The following is a 15420-nucleotide window of genomic DNA, read 5'->3' as shown; positions in this document are numbered from 1 at the left end:
AGAGCGCCAAGATTAGAGCCCGAGGCGTGCCGAGGGTTCTAAGGCGCGAAGGCTTCTTCACCGTGGTTTATATACTATTTTTTTCACTACTAGATACGTTAAAACAAAAATTATTTTGTCTGATGCGACGATCCGAGTTCTCATTTTTCAACGGTTGCCATGAAAATCGTCTACGTTAACCAATGAGATCAGCGAAAATCTTTCGTTGCTAAGTGACGGCTGTTCATTATTGACCTTGGTTCATAATGAAAATTATTATTAACCTAGGGAGAGAAATTCTACTTCTGGGGTCGATTCGAGAGTCAATAATGACGCCTTCTGAGACTAGGAGTTAGTGAAAAAAATGGTTTGTTCTGCCTTTGACAAGAAAGCACCTTTTGAAGGAACTATTTACAACTAAACAAACTAAAAAATGTTTGAGCGAGTTCCAACTATGTAGTTACAATTTACGCGCAGGAAGATAATAATTTCTGCTGTTACTGATGAAAATATAGCCCCTGTTAGACGAATGATAGAAGATAACCGGATAAGATTACCAATTCACATATTAAAGTATCTTGAGCATTGGAAAGATTTCAACATCTTATATGATCATTTGTACATCAGAAAAATTTGTTGAATGGGACAAAGAAACTCTAAAAAATTAAGGTAGGTACTTCTGAAGGGGTCCACGACATCAATCCAGGTGATGAAACACAATTCTTAGTTCCGACAAAGTTAGCTGATCCAGAAGTGTAGAGAAAAAGATTATTGTTTCTTTTCTAAAAGTCGGGACCCGTTGTAACTGTTCTTGGTATTTAACGCACTGCTAAAGCGGAATGATACACAACAATATGACTTCTAAAAGTATGTATCTGAAAATACATAATCGTAATTTATGGAATCCTAAAAGTTTGATGCATCACGAGAAGACTCCTACCATATTGTACAAGTATGTAGGTATAATGTGCTTTTTAAACAGCTGGGGTTAAAGTTAAATAATTTCTGATAACTGTTAAATACATATGTAGTAAACACAATAAATACAGATTTTGCGATACTATTGTACTACAACTGATGATACTAACATGAGTGGGATAATTATGTTAATGTATATTATACATAAATTAGAATGAATCATTTAGATGATAATGCGTGCAGTTTAAGCTTCCAGAATCCGCATTGCGTAATTTAGAACATTTTGTGAAGACTTCCATGAATAATGTAAACGATTATATTATGCAGTGTTTATACATTAACTGACACCCGTTAGCTCGGTTTATACCAAGCTTAGATGGAAGTTTCTCTTTTAGTGAAACATTATTATAATTTATAACACAGCCGACTTGTTTTTCCAATATCATTTGGAATGCATTATTGGAAAAAAAAACAATAATTTTTCGTCCGCTTTGCAGACACATGGGCGTATAATTAATGGTAGCAATTTTTCACGACCCTAGTGACATCTGTCCCGGTACACACGTGTCGACTGGGACATCTGATCTAATAGGTCATTAGTAAAAAGCTTAAAACGTAGACGATTTTTGGTAACATCCAGACTGAACAATAAGATTCTGAGTATTAGCACCTGCGATTCATGATTTTCTAATTAGGTCGGTTTTCTTTTTCATTATATTTTTGTTAAACTGACATATCTATAAATTAATTATAATAAATACCCAAACCACATTTCTGTGCCATATTAATCTGTTCAGATTTCAAATGTCTGTACATTATCTGACTCCTATTTATATTCATTTTTCATTGGTGTTTTTCTTTTAAATTAATATACATAAATAATCTATTTTTGTTAAAGTATGGTAATCAGTCACTTGCAACTAAAATTTACAGTAAAATTACGTACTTACTTGTATGGCATTAGTCCCTTTTGTAACAAATATCATTCTGAAATTGCAGAACACATACCAGTCAATATGTACACATAAATTCTTAAAAAATCAAATAACTGAAACACAATTCTTAACGCATGCAGTTTCATTAATCAACTGACCTATCACAATTTAAAAATATCCCCAGTAAAAGTAAATTTGTTTTTATGGTTTTTGATAAGCAGATACTGTACCGGAAATATTAAAAATGAAAATTTTTGGAATGAATAATTTGTAGTCATCCGCTGTGTGGACAAAAACTTTGATAAAAGTGAGTCACGCTTTACTTTGATTGTTGCTCTAGCCTTTATTTATTTGTGGTGCTACTATTATGCTATTAAATTGCTGTAAAATTTAGAGCTATTATTTTTGTTTAATGTACTTAATTGTAGACTTCTAGAAAAAAAGATATTTTACTTGATGCATTCTGTCTAAAATTAATCTGTGAAATAATTTTCAAGGCTCAATAATATAACAACGTCTAAAATTTTGCTGTTACGAAAAAATGAAAACAGGTTTCCGAATATTTTTAGAAATAGAAAAGTATACTTAGATATTACTTTTATAATAACACAATAATGTCTTTTTAGATTTAACTTGGAAGAAGATAAATCGGTGTATACTAAGACCAAAATCTTTTAATGTAAGTACGAGTATACTATACAGGGTGATTCACGAATAGTGTCTGATTTAGTATGTAAAATATAATTAATACATTTGATTGACACTATTGTTTCATTTTTCTGAAATCGGATTACTATGATCACAAAATTTTATTTAGATTGAAAAACAGGGAAGTATTCTATAAGAGAGCAATTTGTTTTGCAGGAATAAAGGCGCTAAATCAGACACAATCATACAATTCGTGAATCACCTTGTATATATAAGTAAATAGTGTCAACAAAATTATGATAATAAGATAAATTTATGTTTAAGTATATTTTTCTCCATCAGATTGAATTAAAATTATTCAATTAAATACAGCAGATGATCTTTGTTTTAATCGATGAGTAAAGCCACCACGTTTCTGATGATGAAACTTATTATGTAATATTAATCAACACTATTATTGACGTATTTTTTTCTGTACCTACTCCTTGCACGAAAATAATGTAAAGTCATCAAACTTAACATATCTAACAACTTAACTATTCGTTTTTGTGCTCATACAAAGTAATTAAGAGTAAGCTAAAAATTGCATTTTGTCCGTCGTACCAAATTTTCAACCTTGCTATTTTAAACAATTTCTTTAAAAATAAAATCGAAGAATCATGTCGAAGATACATACCTATATACATCAGCCTGTATATAAATAATTTCAAACAAAAATGGGTATAAGAAATGAGATATTTCTTGATAACTACGCCATAAATTACGCGTATAGGTATAGAATAATTTGTAGTACCTATGTACGAGTACCTATGTATATTTCTCATAATGTAGATGCGAGGATTCTGATAACTTATAAAATATTGTGCCAAGTTAGATCATTTTGCAAGAGTTAATTAAATTTGTTGTTCTTTTATGGATTTTAAAGTATGTATTTTAAAATATGATTGATGAGTTGCATTTAATATTTAATTAAAAGAATTAACCACTGATTGGGTTACCTACTCATTAAGAAATTTGTCATGTAAATGCAAGTCAGCTGAATAACAAATGTCTTTCAAAATCTCTAGGCCAAGAAATTGAACTTAATTAATTTATGAAATGTGCACTTCACGTTATTAGAGAGTACTTGTATTGTTGTATTCATTACCAGACAATTATTTAGAACAGACGATATTAAAATGTCCAAAATTATAGTAGACTTTTTCTTGTGTGCCTGAAAAGTTTCGAAACGCGAACCATTTTTCTTCGGCCAATCCGCCTCCATCGATCTGTAGATAATCTTTTAGATTAGGTAATTTGTGATGCTGGCCAACTCAATTATCTCCCTGTTCATCGTAATGGAGCTTGCTAGTTCTGTGTGATGGAGAGTCCGGAATCTCACGGTCTTGGACCGGATCGCGAGGCGGAGCCAACCGAGTAATAACCCGTGGACGGTATAACTGACGTCATTATCACAATGGCTGATCATCAGATATACTTACTAATTCAGTACACTATACATCTACTAATATTGGACAAAGTAACTTTTTCACATGATATCCGTAACATGTAGGTATACCTAAACTGCTCCCAAAATATGTACGTATTATGTAGATAAAAAATAAATTCGACATTTTTTTAAATTATAACTGATAAGTCATCACAACTAGCCCGGGTTTATTTAGGAAAGATAATAAGTACATACCTTAAATTAAACTATTAACTTACCTAAGTTAAAAAATTGAAATAAGGGGACTCATACAAGTCCTATATAGGAATACACCTACATGCCTGTCAGTAAAATAATATGTTTTGCAAGAAGCATTGTTTTTATAGCAGGTATACCTATAATAAAAAAATACATGAACGTTATCTGCGAAAAACCAAAGTTTTAGCTAAATTGTTATTTGAAATGTCATTACTATCATTTAATATCTTTTTAAACCGTAAGATCTTATGCTTTATAATTTTCATAGGAACAGGTATTCCTTTGTCCGGACCTATTGTAAGAAGAAAAATCCAAAAAGATTGCAGAGACTTTTGCTGCTTTGCACCCTGATGAAGTCGACGAATAAATAGAAGATGTTGTATTTATAGATTGCCCTCTAAAGAATCAGACAGATGCCATAACGGCAGTGAAAAATCTTAAAACTTATGCAAACAATCAAGGTGATCTGAAGGGTTACGAACTTGCAACCAAAATGGAAACTTATTATGCCATCTCGATCTTTGAAGCCAAACACAACAGACACTGTTACATTTTTTTTCCAAAAAGAATAGATACATATAAGTACATATTCCAAATGTTTAACGTTTTTAATAACATACAAATTTTATTTTTTTATCATTTCTGTTAGGCGGACAAAAATCTTGTCACGGCCAGTGTCCGCTTATAGGAGATTTCACTGTAGTGATAATTGATAACCATTAAGAGCGATAGATAAATTTAATGTTGATCACATAATACATATATAAGACACATTTTATTTCATTTGAATGTTCGGATTTGAATTCAAGACATGACATGATTTATTTTATTTTTTAAGGAATAGAACATCAAATACCTAAATCAAAAAATTTTGACAGACAATTTATTTTAATAATTTATTCTAATAAGATGTATTTGATTAATTCTTGACATTCGTAACAGAAAATCATTATCTACCATCTTGACATTTCAAATAAATGACGGCACATATATTTTTGTTTTTGATAAATATTCAAGTCAAATTTACTTTGTCATTTTGGTTGTCCGGGATATAATTTAAGAATGACTAACCTAGAATGTGTGGTAATTTGGAAGTAACTCTACTCTGCATGTGGTTCTAAGATTTACAGTTTTAAATAAAAATTTGAATATTTTTATCGGGCATTTGCTTTTATTTTTCCAGTGTTTTAATTATTGTAACCACAAGGATGTAACGGCAAGTGCTGTTATCAGTATGCGATAAGACTACCGACATGAAAATGGTGATAAGAGATATGCATTTCCATTGTGTGTATTCAATGCTGGTGATAACAAGACATAAATAACTAATCAGTAATGTTGTTATTAGCGATAACACCGCCATTTCAAATAAAATGTTGATAAAGCCCGCCTCCTTTCCCTTTATAACAAAAATTTATGCAGGGTTTCTTTGTTATTGTAGGTTCGTTAAATATTCATTAAAATTATGCCGGATCGAAAAATACTTTTTACTGGATTTTGTATTGTAATTCGTAATGAAGACAAAGTTTAATAATTATTACAGACTGTAAGAGGACAGGTATTCTGAGGTTATCTTATCGCCCTTCATTAGGGCCGACTCGTTATCCTAGACATGTGCTTCTAAGTGCAGCTTGCACTCTGCAGATTAGGCAAAGTAGACCTGACTCAGCCAAATATCACCACCATGCACTAGGTAGGTATACTTACCCGCTATCTCAAAAATGCACGTAACAGGGACTGTCCGTGCTTAGTGATAACACATTTTATTACTTTTAATGAAGAATTAGACCTACCTGAAAACGGAAGCAATTTAGGGGATTTTCTTTCATCAGGGTTGTTATATATTTTTTTCATAATTAAAAAAGGCCTACTCAAAACAGTGAAGTTCTGAAGGAAACTCTACACAAATATTTTGTGGCTACTTGTGTCAACTTTGATTTTATTATTTTATTAATAATTTATCATAGGTATTTTTAAAATAACTGACAGCTTTTTATAAAATGTATAAAATAAAAACGGACAGCATCATAGTTAGGTTGTATCTCATGCGAAAATGACACAGGAAACAAAATGGTTATAAAATACTATAATAGTATATTAAACAACGAGTTTTATAAGGGTTCATTTGGCGCACGAGTGCGCCAATGCCCTTATAAAACGAGTTTTTTATGTTCTTTTTTAGAATGTGGACCCTTTTTAAATCAAAAAATTAAATTTTCAAATTCTGCGGAATTTTATATTAATTGGTAATTCAAGGTAACGGATGCAACTACATCTGCAACAGATGTTAAAAAATAGAGTTTGAACATATTAATATTGGAAGTTTTTTGGCGTACCTAAATGACAATAATACACTGAAATATTGATAAAAATTTTCTTAGAGATCTATTAAAGCACGATAGCCATAAACGACTCCAAATTGAATACAATAATAGACCTATTAGAGATGCAAATTCTAAAAACAGAGGTAGTAATTTACACTTTTTACCATGGACCCATTAGTGGGCAATGGTCTCTTTATTTTTTTAAATGAATTCACTATAAAAACTTATTATTAACTGTTTTCAAAGTACCCATATTATAAAAATATCAATACTTTATTTTCAAAATTCAATAGAAAGTGATCTTAAAAGAAAATTTATAAAACTTCGACATCTATTTAAACAAATAAAATGGAGCATAAAGACGTCACTTTTTAAGATCGTATCATTATTCAAAGTATTTAATTGTTGTACCATCAGGCTGCGTAGGTTTTTATTGATTTTATGTTCGTTCATTCTAATTTTTATATCTTTTGTGACAAATTTTATATTGTTTTCTCTTTTACTTTCTAATTTTCAATAATTGATAGCATCACAAAATCTTTAATAAACCACTTTTTGTTATTATGAAAGTGGAGTTTACCTGCGGTTGGAAAATTATCTTCATTAAAAAAAATTTATTGTTCCTAACTCGAAATTATTTTTGCAATACATTTAACTAATTCTCAACAGAAAAGAGCTGAATCTAAGTAGAGAAATTTTGAAAGTGAGAATTTTCACACAGTGATAACACCAACGTCACATTTACGAAATCTTAACATAATGACAGATATTGTATTTGTTTGCAGTATACTGATAAACAATTGTGTAGCTAAATGCGTGGGTCTAGTCTTTGATAAGATTATAAGAATTTTATCTGTTTCAAATGTGTTTAAGTTACACTAATTGTGTAGATACCGCTATCACATTCTTTACGATATGCCACCGTTTTACTAGTTTAGGTCATTCGTCAAGTGCTTGATTTTTCAATTCAATTCAATTTTATTTAAATAAATTTTCACTAGGAATAAGACCAATGTACCACAACGAAAATTACGGAGATCGATAAATTACTGAAAGGAAAGTAAAAGAGTCAACGATTTTTAATTTAAGATTTGGACATTACTTTGTAAAATCATCCCCGACACCTATACATCAAACCTGTAAATATCTGTCAGCGATCGTGTGCCAGTAATGCGACCCATTGCATTCCTAACATCGCATTAGGCCATGAATAGCGCCTTCCGACTCCTAAATCTAGAGTGTCTTGCTCGGAATTTACTAACATAGCCTTCACCACCAATAATTACATCCCTTTAAAACGTTAGTCTTTTATAACGACATGTGTGCGACATTAACTTGACACATTCAGCAGACGTCTTAGATGTTATAACTCGAATTTGTCATTACTAGTTGCGAGAATATTCTCATCTAATAGATGAGGTATAATTAACTGCCCACTGACATTTTATCAGTAATAAATGCTACCGCAATAAAAGAATATTGGACATTTAAATTAATCTATCCAATTAACAGCATCGGTTTTTAAACAACTATAACAAGAACATGTAGGTAATGATGTCAATTTTTTCAGTTTTCAATTTAAATTTTTGTGAGATATCGCAAAATTAGATTTTTTTTTTGGCTTTTTGGACATGATATATTTTATAAGTATTGTTGTTACGTGCTTATAATAGAATCTTGAAAAAAAAATCATTTCCTCAATTTTGTTATAATGCACTTACCAACCTCGTGGCGTAATACGAGTATACCTATTACATATAATCTGTTTCAAAATCAAAAACCCACCAACAGTGCATTCTACCTCGAAAATACAGCCGACAACGTCGCCAACTTTTGTTTTTAGTGTGTCTGCAAGTGTCAGAAGAAAGTGAGGTTATGAAAGAAAACTGTTGGACAGTTGTTTTGGTCGTAGTTCATCGTGTTTTTTATTCTCATTTTATTATTTCACTCAAAAAGTATGATATGGTAGCTAAAACCTTTTTGTACATAATAATTATTTTGTATTTCGTAAATAAACTCAACAGTTCAATGTCAAATTTTGGCGGGAGGTTGAGCCAACCCAAAAAAATTAAACTTTTTCTAGGGATTTCTTTTTTTCTGCCAACATAATTCAACAGGTGGTGGATTTTTGATTTTGAAACAGATTATAGGTATTTAATTTTCTACTATGAAGAGAATAATAAAAACTGAGACTACAAATGCATTACGATTCATAAAATCTGTTTATAGTAATTAATTTAAGTACCTAAGTACCTAATAGAAGTAGCTTGAGACGATTTAATTTTCAATTAAACATTTTCGTATTTGAAATATAAAATGTTGACAGAAACTTGACATACTTTATCACGTGATACCTACATATTTTTATAACGCGTGATTATTTTCTACCATGTGAACGAAGTAATTACTTCAAAAAAAAAAGTCATAAACAGCACAATTACAGTTTCTTGTTATCATATTAATAAAAACAAATCTAGATGTACCTACTTAAATTTTTTATTACGCAGTCGACGACGTGGATACATGGGGAAGTTTTAATTACTTTTCAAGTCGAAAACTTTAAAGACATTTTTTTTTGTAATATGCAATTTATAAAATTCATTTTCATATTTTTAATAATTCGATGATAATGTGCACAAACATAAATATGTACACAAAATTTAAAGTAACAATAAACCACACTTTTTCTGAAATGCCAAATCACATAATCGTACTTCAGAAATACATAGTTTAATTTATTTCTTTATCTAAAGAAATTTTGTGTTATATACTAAAGGTTTAACTTTAATAAATTAGGATAATTTAATAGAACTGATATAATAATTTGCATATTTTAACATCTTTGTTGCCTTTTATGATAATCTGTGTCGATGGCACTAGACTTACGTTTTTGTTTCTGTTTATAGAAACAGACCAATATTTGGCCTCTTAAGATTCCTATTCCCGGCACATAAGAGTTATAAACAACCAAGAGCGCAGATAAGATGACGGCGGTGTAAATCAGTAAAGAAGATTGCGAAGTGAGTGGTCTGGCGCGAGTTCCTGGAAGTGCCGCAGCTTCACTTCTGTTCTTCTCTGCTAACTCACTGCACGCACATCTCAAAATGCGACTTCACTAATGACTTTCAGCGCTACATCCCGACCCAACCTCCATAACATACCACAAATACTTCGCTACACACCAAAACACTCCACCAAGACTAACCTTGCGTTCTAAATTACGGCGCTTCTAATGGTGGAAGATTTATTTGATTTCCCTGTAATGTAACTCTTAGCTATGACTGCTAACAATAAATCACGGAAAATGAGAAGGTTCTTGATTACAAATAAATGTAACTTGGGTACCGAAAATTCATCACAATTATGTGTCGTCACGATTACCTATGTAGACAAATGGATTAGTAGATAAGTTAAAAATAAAAAATGTTGCTACACCCAAGTTTCACCGATTATTACAAAGTGATTAGCGAATTGATTTTAGCTATCATAGAAGAATTTGAAATTTTATGCAGGATATTTTTGTTGCAGATGAATCAGATATAACTCTCCGTCTTCGGCTTCAATCATAATGTTCCACTCAAGCGGAGGCGGTGGAGGATACAGCGACGGTAACGCAGGATTCCATCAGCATCTGCAGCAGTCCCCCGTGTACGTTCCAAGCAGTAGGGCAGTTCCTCAGTATCCTTCACCTGCAGGTGGTCATTTTGGCGCTCCGGCTCATCAAAGTAGTTGGCCCCACGCGAGCGGAACGTACGGCGAAATGGCGGCGCCGTCTGCACATGCTTTAGGCACGTCACCCCATGCTGGAGCTTTGTCTGCTGGTCAGTTTTATGCTCAGAATATGATGATGAGTTCGTGGAGGGCATATGATGGAGCTGGATTCCAGCGAACGTCTCCGTACGGTAAGCTTTTCTCGAATTTGGACGTTTAAGGAAACAAACAGAAAACTTCATCGATGAGCAATCAGGTTAAGAAGTTCTTGAGTAATCTAGGACAATAACAGTCATACATCACATTTAACTTGAATTTTAATGAAACTATTTTTTTAAAGTGATTTTTCATTCCTTTTCCTTTAATAATAATCAAATCAGAAATTATTGCAAGGTAATTCATTGACTGAACTCTAAATTTGAATTACAATTACCTAATAAATCCTCTTCCTCTAGGATAATTAATTTGATTTGATTCAAGTTCACTATCATTTATTATTATCAATGTGTTTACATCGATGTTTAATCACATATTATATCCCAAGTGCAAAATTTTTTATCGGAAATTTTTTTGCTAATGAACGAAAACATCCATAAATGAGGTCAGAAGACCAATTATTATCAAATAAAAGCCCTCGACTTCGTCTCGTGCTCTTATTTGCTAATAATTGATCTTCTGACCGAATAATGTATGGATGTTTGAGTTCATTAGCAAAAAAATTGCCGATATTAAAATTTTGCACGAGGGGTATACGGCTGATTATTTCCTGAATAGAATGAAACCAAGCGCATTACATATTTCCAATCCTTTTTACTCAAAATAGTTTTTTTTTTTTTTTAAATCAGGTACCGACATTTTTTATCAGATTATTGCACATGTGCATTTTAGAGAAATTTTATCGGGTTATTTTCTGTTTTCTCGTTTTGATTGGTCAATATTTGTCACGCAATTGGTTGCTAAACATATGAAGGAAATAATCATCAGAAAAATTCTGTTGCTTTTAAAAATCTATTAAAACATACTACGATCAACTTGATAAACTTACAACTTGTTAGCTTGTTAGTAACAATACGTCCTTCCTTTGAGAGTGTCTAGACTTACTGGATAAAAGTAGCAATAAATAATTTATGTGTCTAGTACATTGCACCTAATTAATTATTGTATTTTATAATTCTAGACAGAAGAATTAAATATTCCGATTAACATGTAAATCTAATTAGAAATCCATTATTTTTATATATGGCCGCTTTATCAAACAATATTGTAAATGAAAACTATAAAAACGGTTGTAAAGATTATTTATATTACGCAAATAAATTACAAACATACAGGTATTACTTCACTATAGAATGAGATATTATGCATCTTTTAGGTCGTAATTATTGTTTACATAGCAGTAAATCAGTGAATTGGTACACGATACAGAAACACTAATTTCGAAATTTATGTCTCAATTAATATTCTGTTTTATCTGTTTTTAAAAAGATAAAAAAAGAAAGTGTATATCTAATGAGAGCTACATCATAAATTTTTCTTCAACACAATTATTTAAAAATCCCAATTTTCACACGCGCCTCATATGACGACACTTTGTACCGACAAGATTTTCTGATGTTACGTTATCGACGATTTGTAGGTGCTAAGTCCTCTATCGGCGACAATCGTGATTGTCACCAAAGTGCAAGTTTCTTAAAGCTTGCCGCAACTTAGACCGCATTGATAAGACTCAAGTGGCGTCGAGGACTCTTTTCCAGATCTGCGGTTAGCAAACGCCCAAAGCTTTGAACTTGATTTACACTGATGCGCTTTATCACAATCATATCCTAATGCAGGCTTTAAATAACCACCGCCTGGCGTCTCAAAAGACTTACGAGAACCCGCCGCTCATAAAACTAATTATCGAGACCTGCCTCCGTCTTATGCTATAACTCAATAAGCACCTCTTGGATCTGGCATGCATGCTGCAATTTCAACGATATTGTTTATGACCCGTTCCGTATTTTACGCTATGTTAATCTAAGTTGTAGGGTTGTTAATGCTGTGTATTATGTAAATCATTTGAACTTAATACAATAAGTAATGTAATACCTAATTACCTCTAAGAATTTTTGTTCAGAGTACTTAACTGCATGCAGCAACAACTCAAATTACCGGCATGCTCCCTAACAAAAAATCAACTACATATCATCAAAATTTAAGGGATGTGAAAAATGCCATGCTATGATAAGATAGGTACAGATTTCTGGAATTGTGTATTTGTAAAGCGTGATTTATTGCTGTTTCACAAAATTAGGACAAGAAAGAGATTTTTACTGATTTAGATACAAATTTTACAAATTTATTTATTATAAGTAGTTACACAGTTTGCGATGTTTGATGAAGTATTTATGATGGATATGGTGTAAATAAACAAATAAAAAATGTTTAACAATAAGTAGGTATTAGGCATATCGTGGGATCAACAATTATTTAGATCAAAGAAGCCTTTGAAATTTTGGACGTAGATATGTCCAAATCTAGACGTTCAGATGCTCTGGATGCATGGAAGTATTTTTGGTTGCATAGGTATACCTGTTTCAATTTAAATTTGGAAATTTTAGCCAAACAGGCAAAGCGCTGTCCATTTTCCGTTATGAAAAACACCATTACGGTGATGAATCTTTATGTTCTGAAGTAAAAACCATTTTTACGTTAAAATTTGATTACCTAATAGTGACAGTTGCTTGACGTTTATTAGCTGCGTTAGCAAAGATACCAAAAATCTGACACTGTCAAAATCATAGCCACCCCTTATCTAAGTAATTGTTGATCGCATGGTAGAAAAAGTAAGTGGGTATATGCAAACCTATACACACTTTAGGTGCGGGTTTATGAGCCATAACTAGATGGAAATATGTACGAGTATATATAGTGGCGGCCGGGGAAAATGAGAATGACTTAAATCACTCTGGGCTGTATTCAAATAAAACTGTAATGGTTATCATTATAAAGATTTACGATAGGGCCAAATTTTTGCCTGTCACCACCTGCAAACAAAACTCTTCTTAAATCGTTCCTTCTAAGAACACAGGTATTCAAAGAAATCGGTCCCTGTCGTAAATCTTTATATACAGCCCAAAGTAATTTAAGTCATTCCCATTTTCCCCGGCCGCCACTATACCTAATAATTTTATTTAAGATATAATAAAATTGAGTCAGTTGTAATTTGTGTAGGTTTTCTGAGAAAATAAGTTGACCAATAAACTCTACTCTTTCATTGGTCGATAGAAAATTTAACCCATGTAGGTTATTATTATTAAACCTGTTGTAGGTTTATTGGTGTTTTAAGAGAGGTATTTGCGACAAATTAAAAAAAAAACACAACTTGGGACGATCGGACTCTTTGAATTACCGAGACTTAACAAATGCTTTATTTGCCTATGCCTATGACAGACACTGTATTAGATAAATATGTACTAATAAAGTCATAAACATTTAGATGTGTTTAAAAACTAAACAAAGATTAGGTCGGTTTTTACTATCTTCAAGGTAGTATAGTCCTACAGAAACTCTAGTGGAATTCGGCTTTAGTTGTAAATTTATGTTTGTCACTTGAAAAATAGAATTTTATGCTGCAGCAATAATCCTACTGATAAATGGTAATGAGGGTTGGCAGTTTGGGGTTCGCAATGTTAGCTTCAGGCAGGGATGTTACAGGTAGTGGTAGTTGTATTTATGACAACGGTTATTACTTGATAATAAAATCTTATTCTTCAGTTGTTGTTGTTAAATTTACAACCAAAGCCGAATTCCACTAGAGTTTCTGTAGGACTATACCTACCCATTTGTTTCCAAAAATATTTTTAAAGTGGCTAAACAGAAAGCAGTCCTCTTTCTTATGGTCATCTCCACTGAAGTTATTCTGTTTGGTTTTTGAACATTTTAGTTAAAATAAATAAAGTAAAACCACGTTTATCCATGCATTGAAGGTGTTTGTAAAATTTGTTCATTTTTAATCTGTATATGGTTTTTATTTATTCATCATTTTTCAATTTCAGATGGTGCCATGGAATTTCAGTTCGGGGAAGGTCGTGAGTGTGTGAATTGCGGTGCTATCTCAACGCCATTGTGGCGTCGCGACGGTACGGGACACTACTTATGCAACGCCTGTGGACTGTACCACAAAATGAACGGCATGAATAGACCCTTGATTAAACCTTCAAAAAGATTGGTAAGTTACTACCAAATCATCAAAAATTTTGCCACATTTTGAATTTATTTTTACAAATCGCAGAAATTTCTTATAATTGTTGATAGGACTTCTCATTCCAGACGGCAACGAGAAGGTTAGGGTTGTGTTGCACGAATTGTGGCACGCGGACAACGACATTATGGCGTCGCAATAACGACGGTGAGCCTGTTTGTAACGCCTGTGGATTATACTTCAAATTACACGGCGTGAATCGACCTTTAGCCATGAGGAAGGATGGTATTCAAACGCGCAAACGCAAACCAAAAAAACCGGTTGGTGGGGAACGTGATGACAGCAACTCCGCCTCCGTTGAAGGTTGGTACCTCCCCTTGAACGGCATTGGTGTAAGCTGCCAATGAATTCCTGTTATGATAATGAGATGTTACGCAGTTACGCACTTTTCGTCGTTTATGTTGTCCTGGTAAAGCGCAAAGAGATGTGGCATAATAATAACGATTTTTTTTTGTCGCCACCCACCAGTCTTTTCCGATCTCGTTTTATTTTACATTTCGAATCCGAAGTGTTCAGAAAAAAAATCTTATTTATTATAGGGGCGGAATTTCAATAATTTTAATTTATTTCAACCGCTGAATGTTGTAAATTTTGGAACAAAAATTTTTTGCCAGCTTGGATGATGGATGATGCTGTTATTCAACATTAATTCATTACTCACATTAATAATTTATGAACAACCCACATGTATGCATGTTTATGCATAACTTGTTTCCGTGAAACTAGAAGTAAGCTCTGTTGAATCGATTTGGTTAAGTAGAAAAACTGGAGTTGGTGATTTTTGACAAATTATCTTTCGATGTGTTAAGATAAAGGTAATTTATTTTGTGACTGGGTATCTTGAACGACAACAGAAATTTTATTAAGTGAATACACGAATCAAGAATTTTTCCAGACCTGCTTGCGTTGGATTCCTTATTTTTTTACATACTTTTTCATTTTTTTGTTAATTTAATTCTTGATGAAATAACTTAG

The 15420-nt window shown here is 32.2% G+C and overlaps 1 protein-coding gene across 3 annotated transcripts in view; it reads left to right on the top strand.

Annotated features, from left to right (window-relative positions):
- Positions 1 to 15420, top strand: part of LOC138130683 (GATA-binding factor A-like) — a 40455-nt gene that overhangs the window by 22972 nt on the left and 2063 nt on the right. The window contains exons 2-5 of one of the 3 annotated variants that reach the window (XM_069047295.1): positions 2459 to 2511; positions 10020 to 10393; positions 14240 to 14412; positions 14499 to 14748. In XM_069047295.1, the coding sequence (XP_068903396.1) occupies positions 10060 to 10393; positions 14240 to 14412; positions 14499 to 14748 (757 nt within the window). In that variant the 5' untranslated portion in view covers positions 2459 to 2511; positions 10020 to 10059. The remainder of the gene's footprint in view (positions 1 to 2458; positions 2512 to 10019; positions 10394 to 14239; positions 14413 to 14498; positions 14749 to 15420) is intronic. The other 2 variants (XM_069047296.1, XM_069047294.1) reach the window with 2 other exon arrangements.

Source organism: Tenebrio molitor, chromosome 5, assembly GCF_963966145.1.
Source record: "Tenebrio molitor chromosome 5, icTenMoli1.1, whole genome shotgun sequence".
Lineage (NCBI taxonomy): Eukaryota > Metazoa > Arthropoda > Insecta > Coleoptera > Tenebrionidae > Tenebrio > Tenebrio molitor.
Note: the sequence above shows the minus strand (reverse complement) of the source record. Positions and strands in the feature narration are given on the sequence as shown.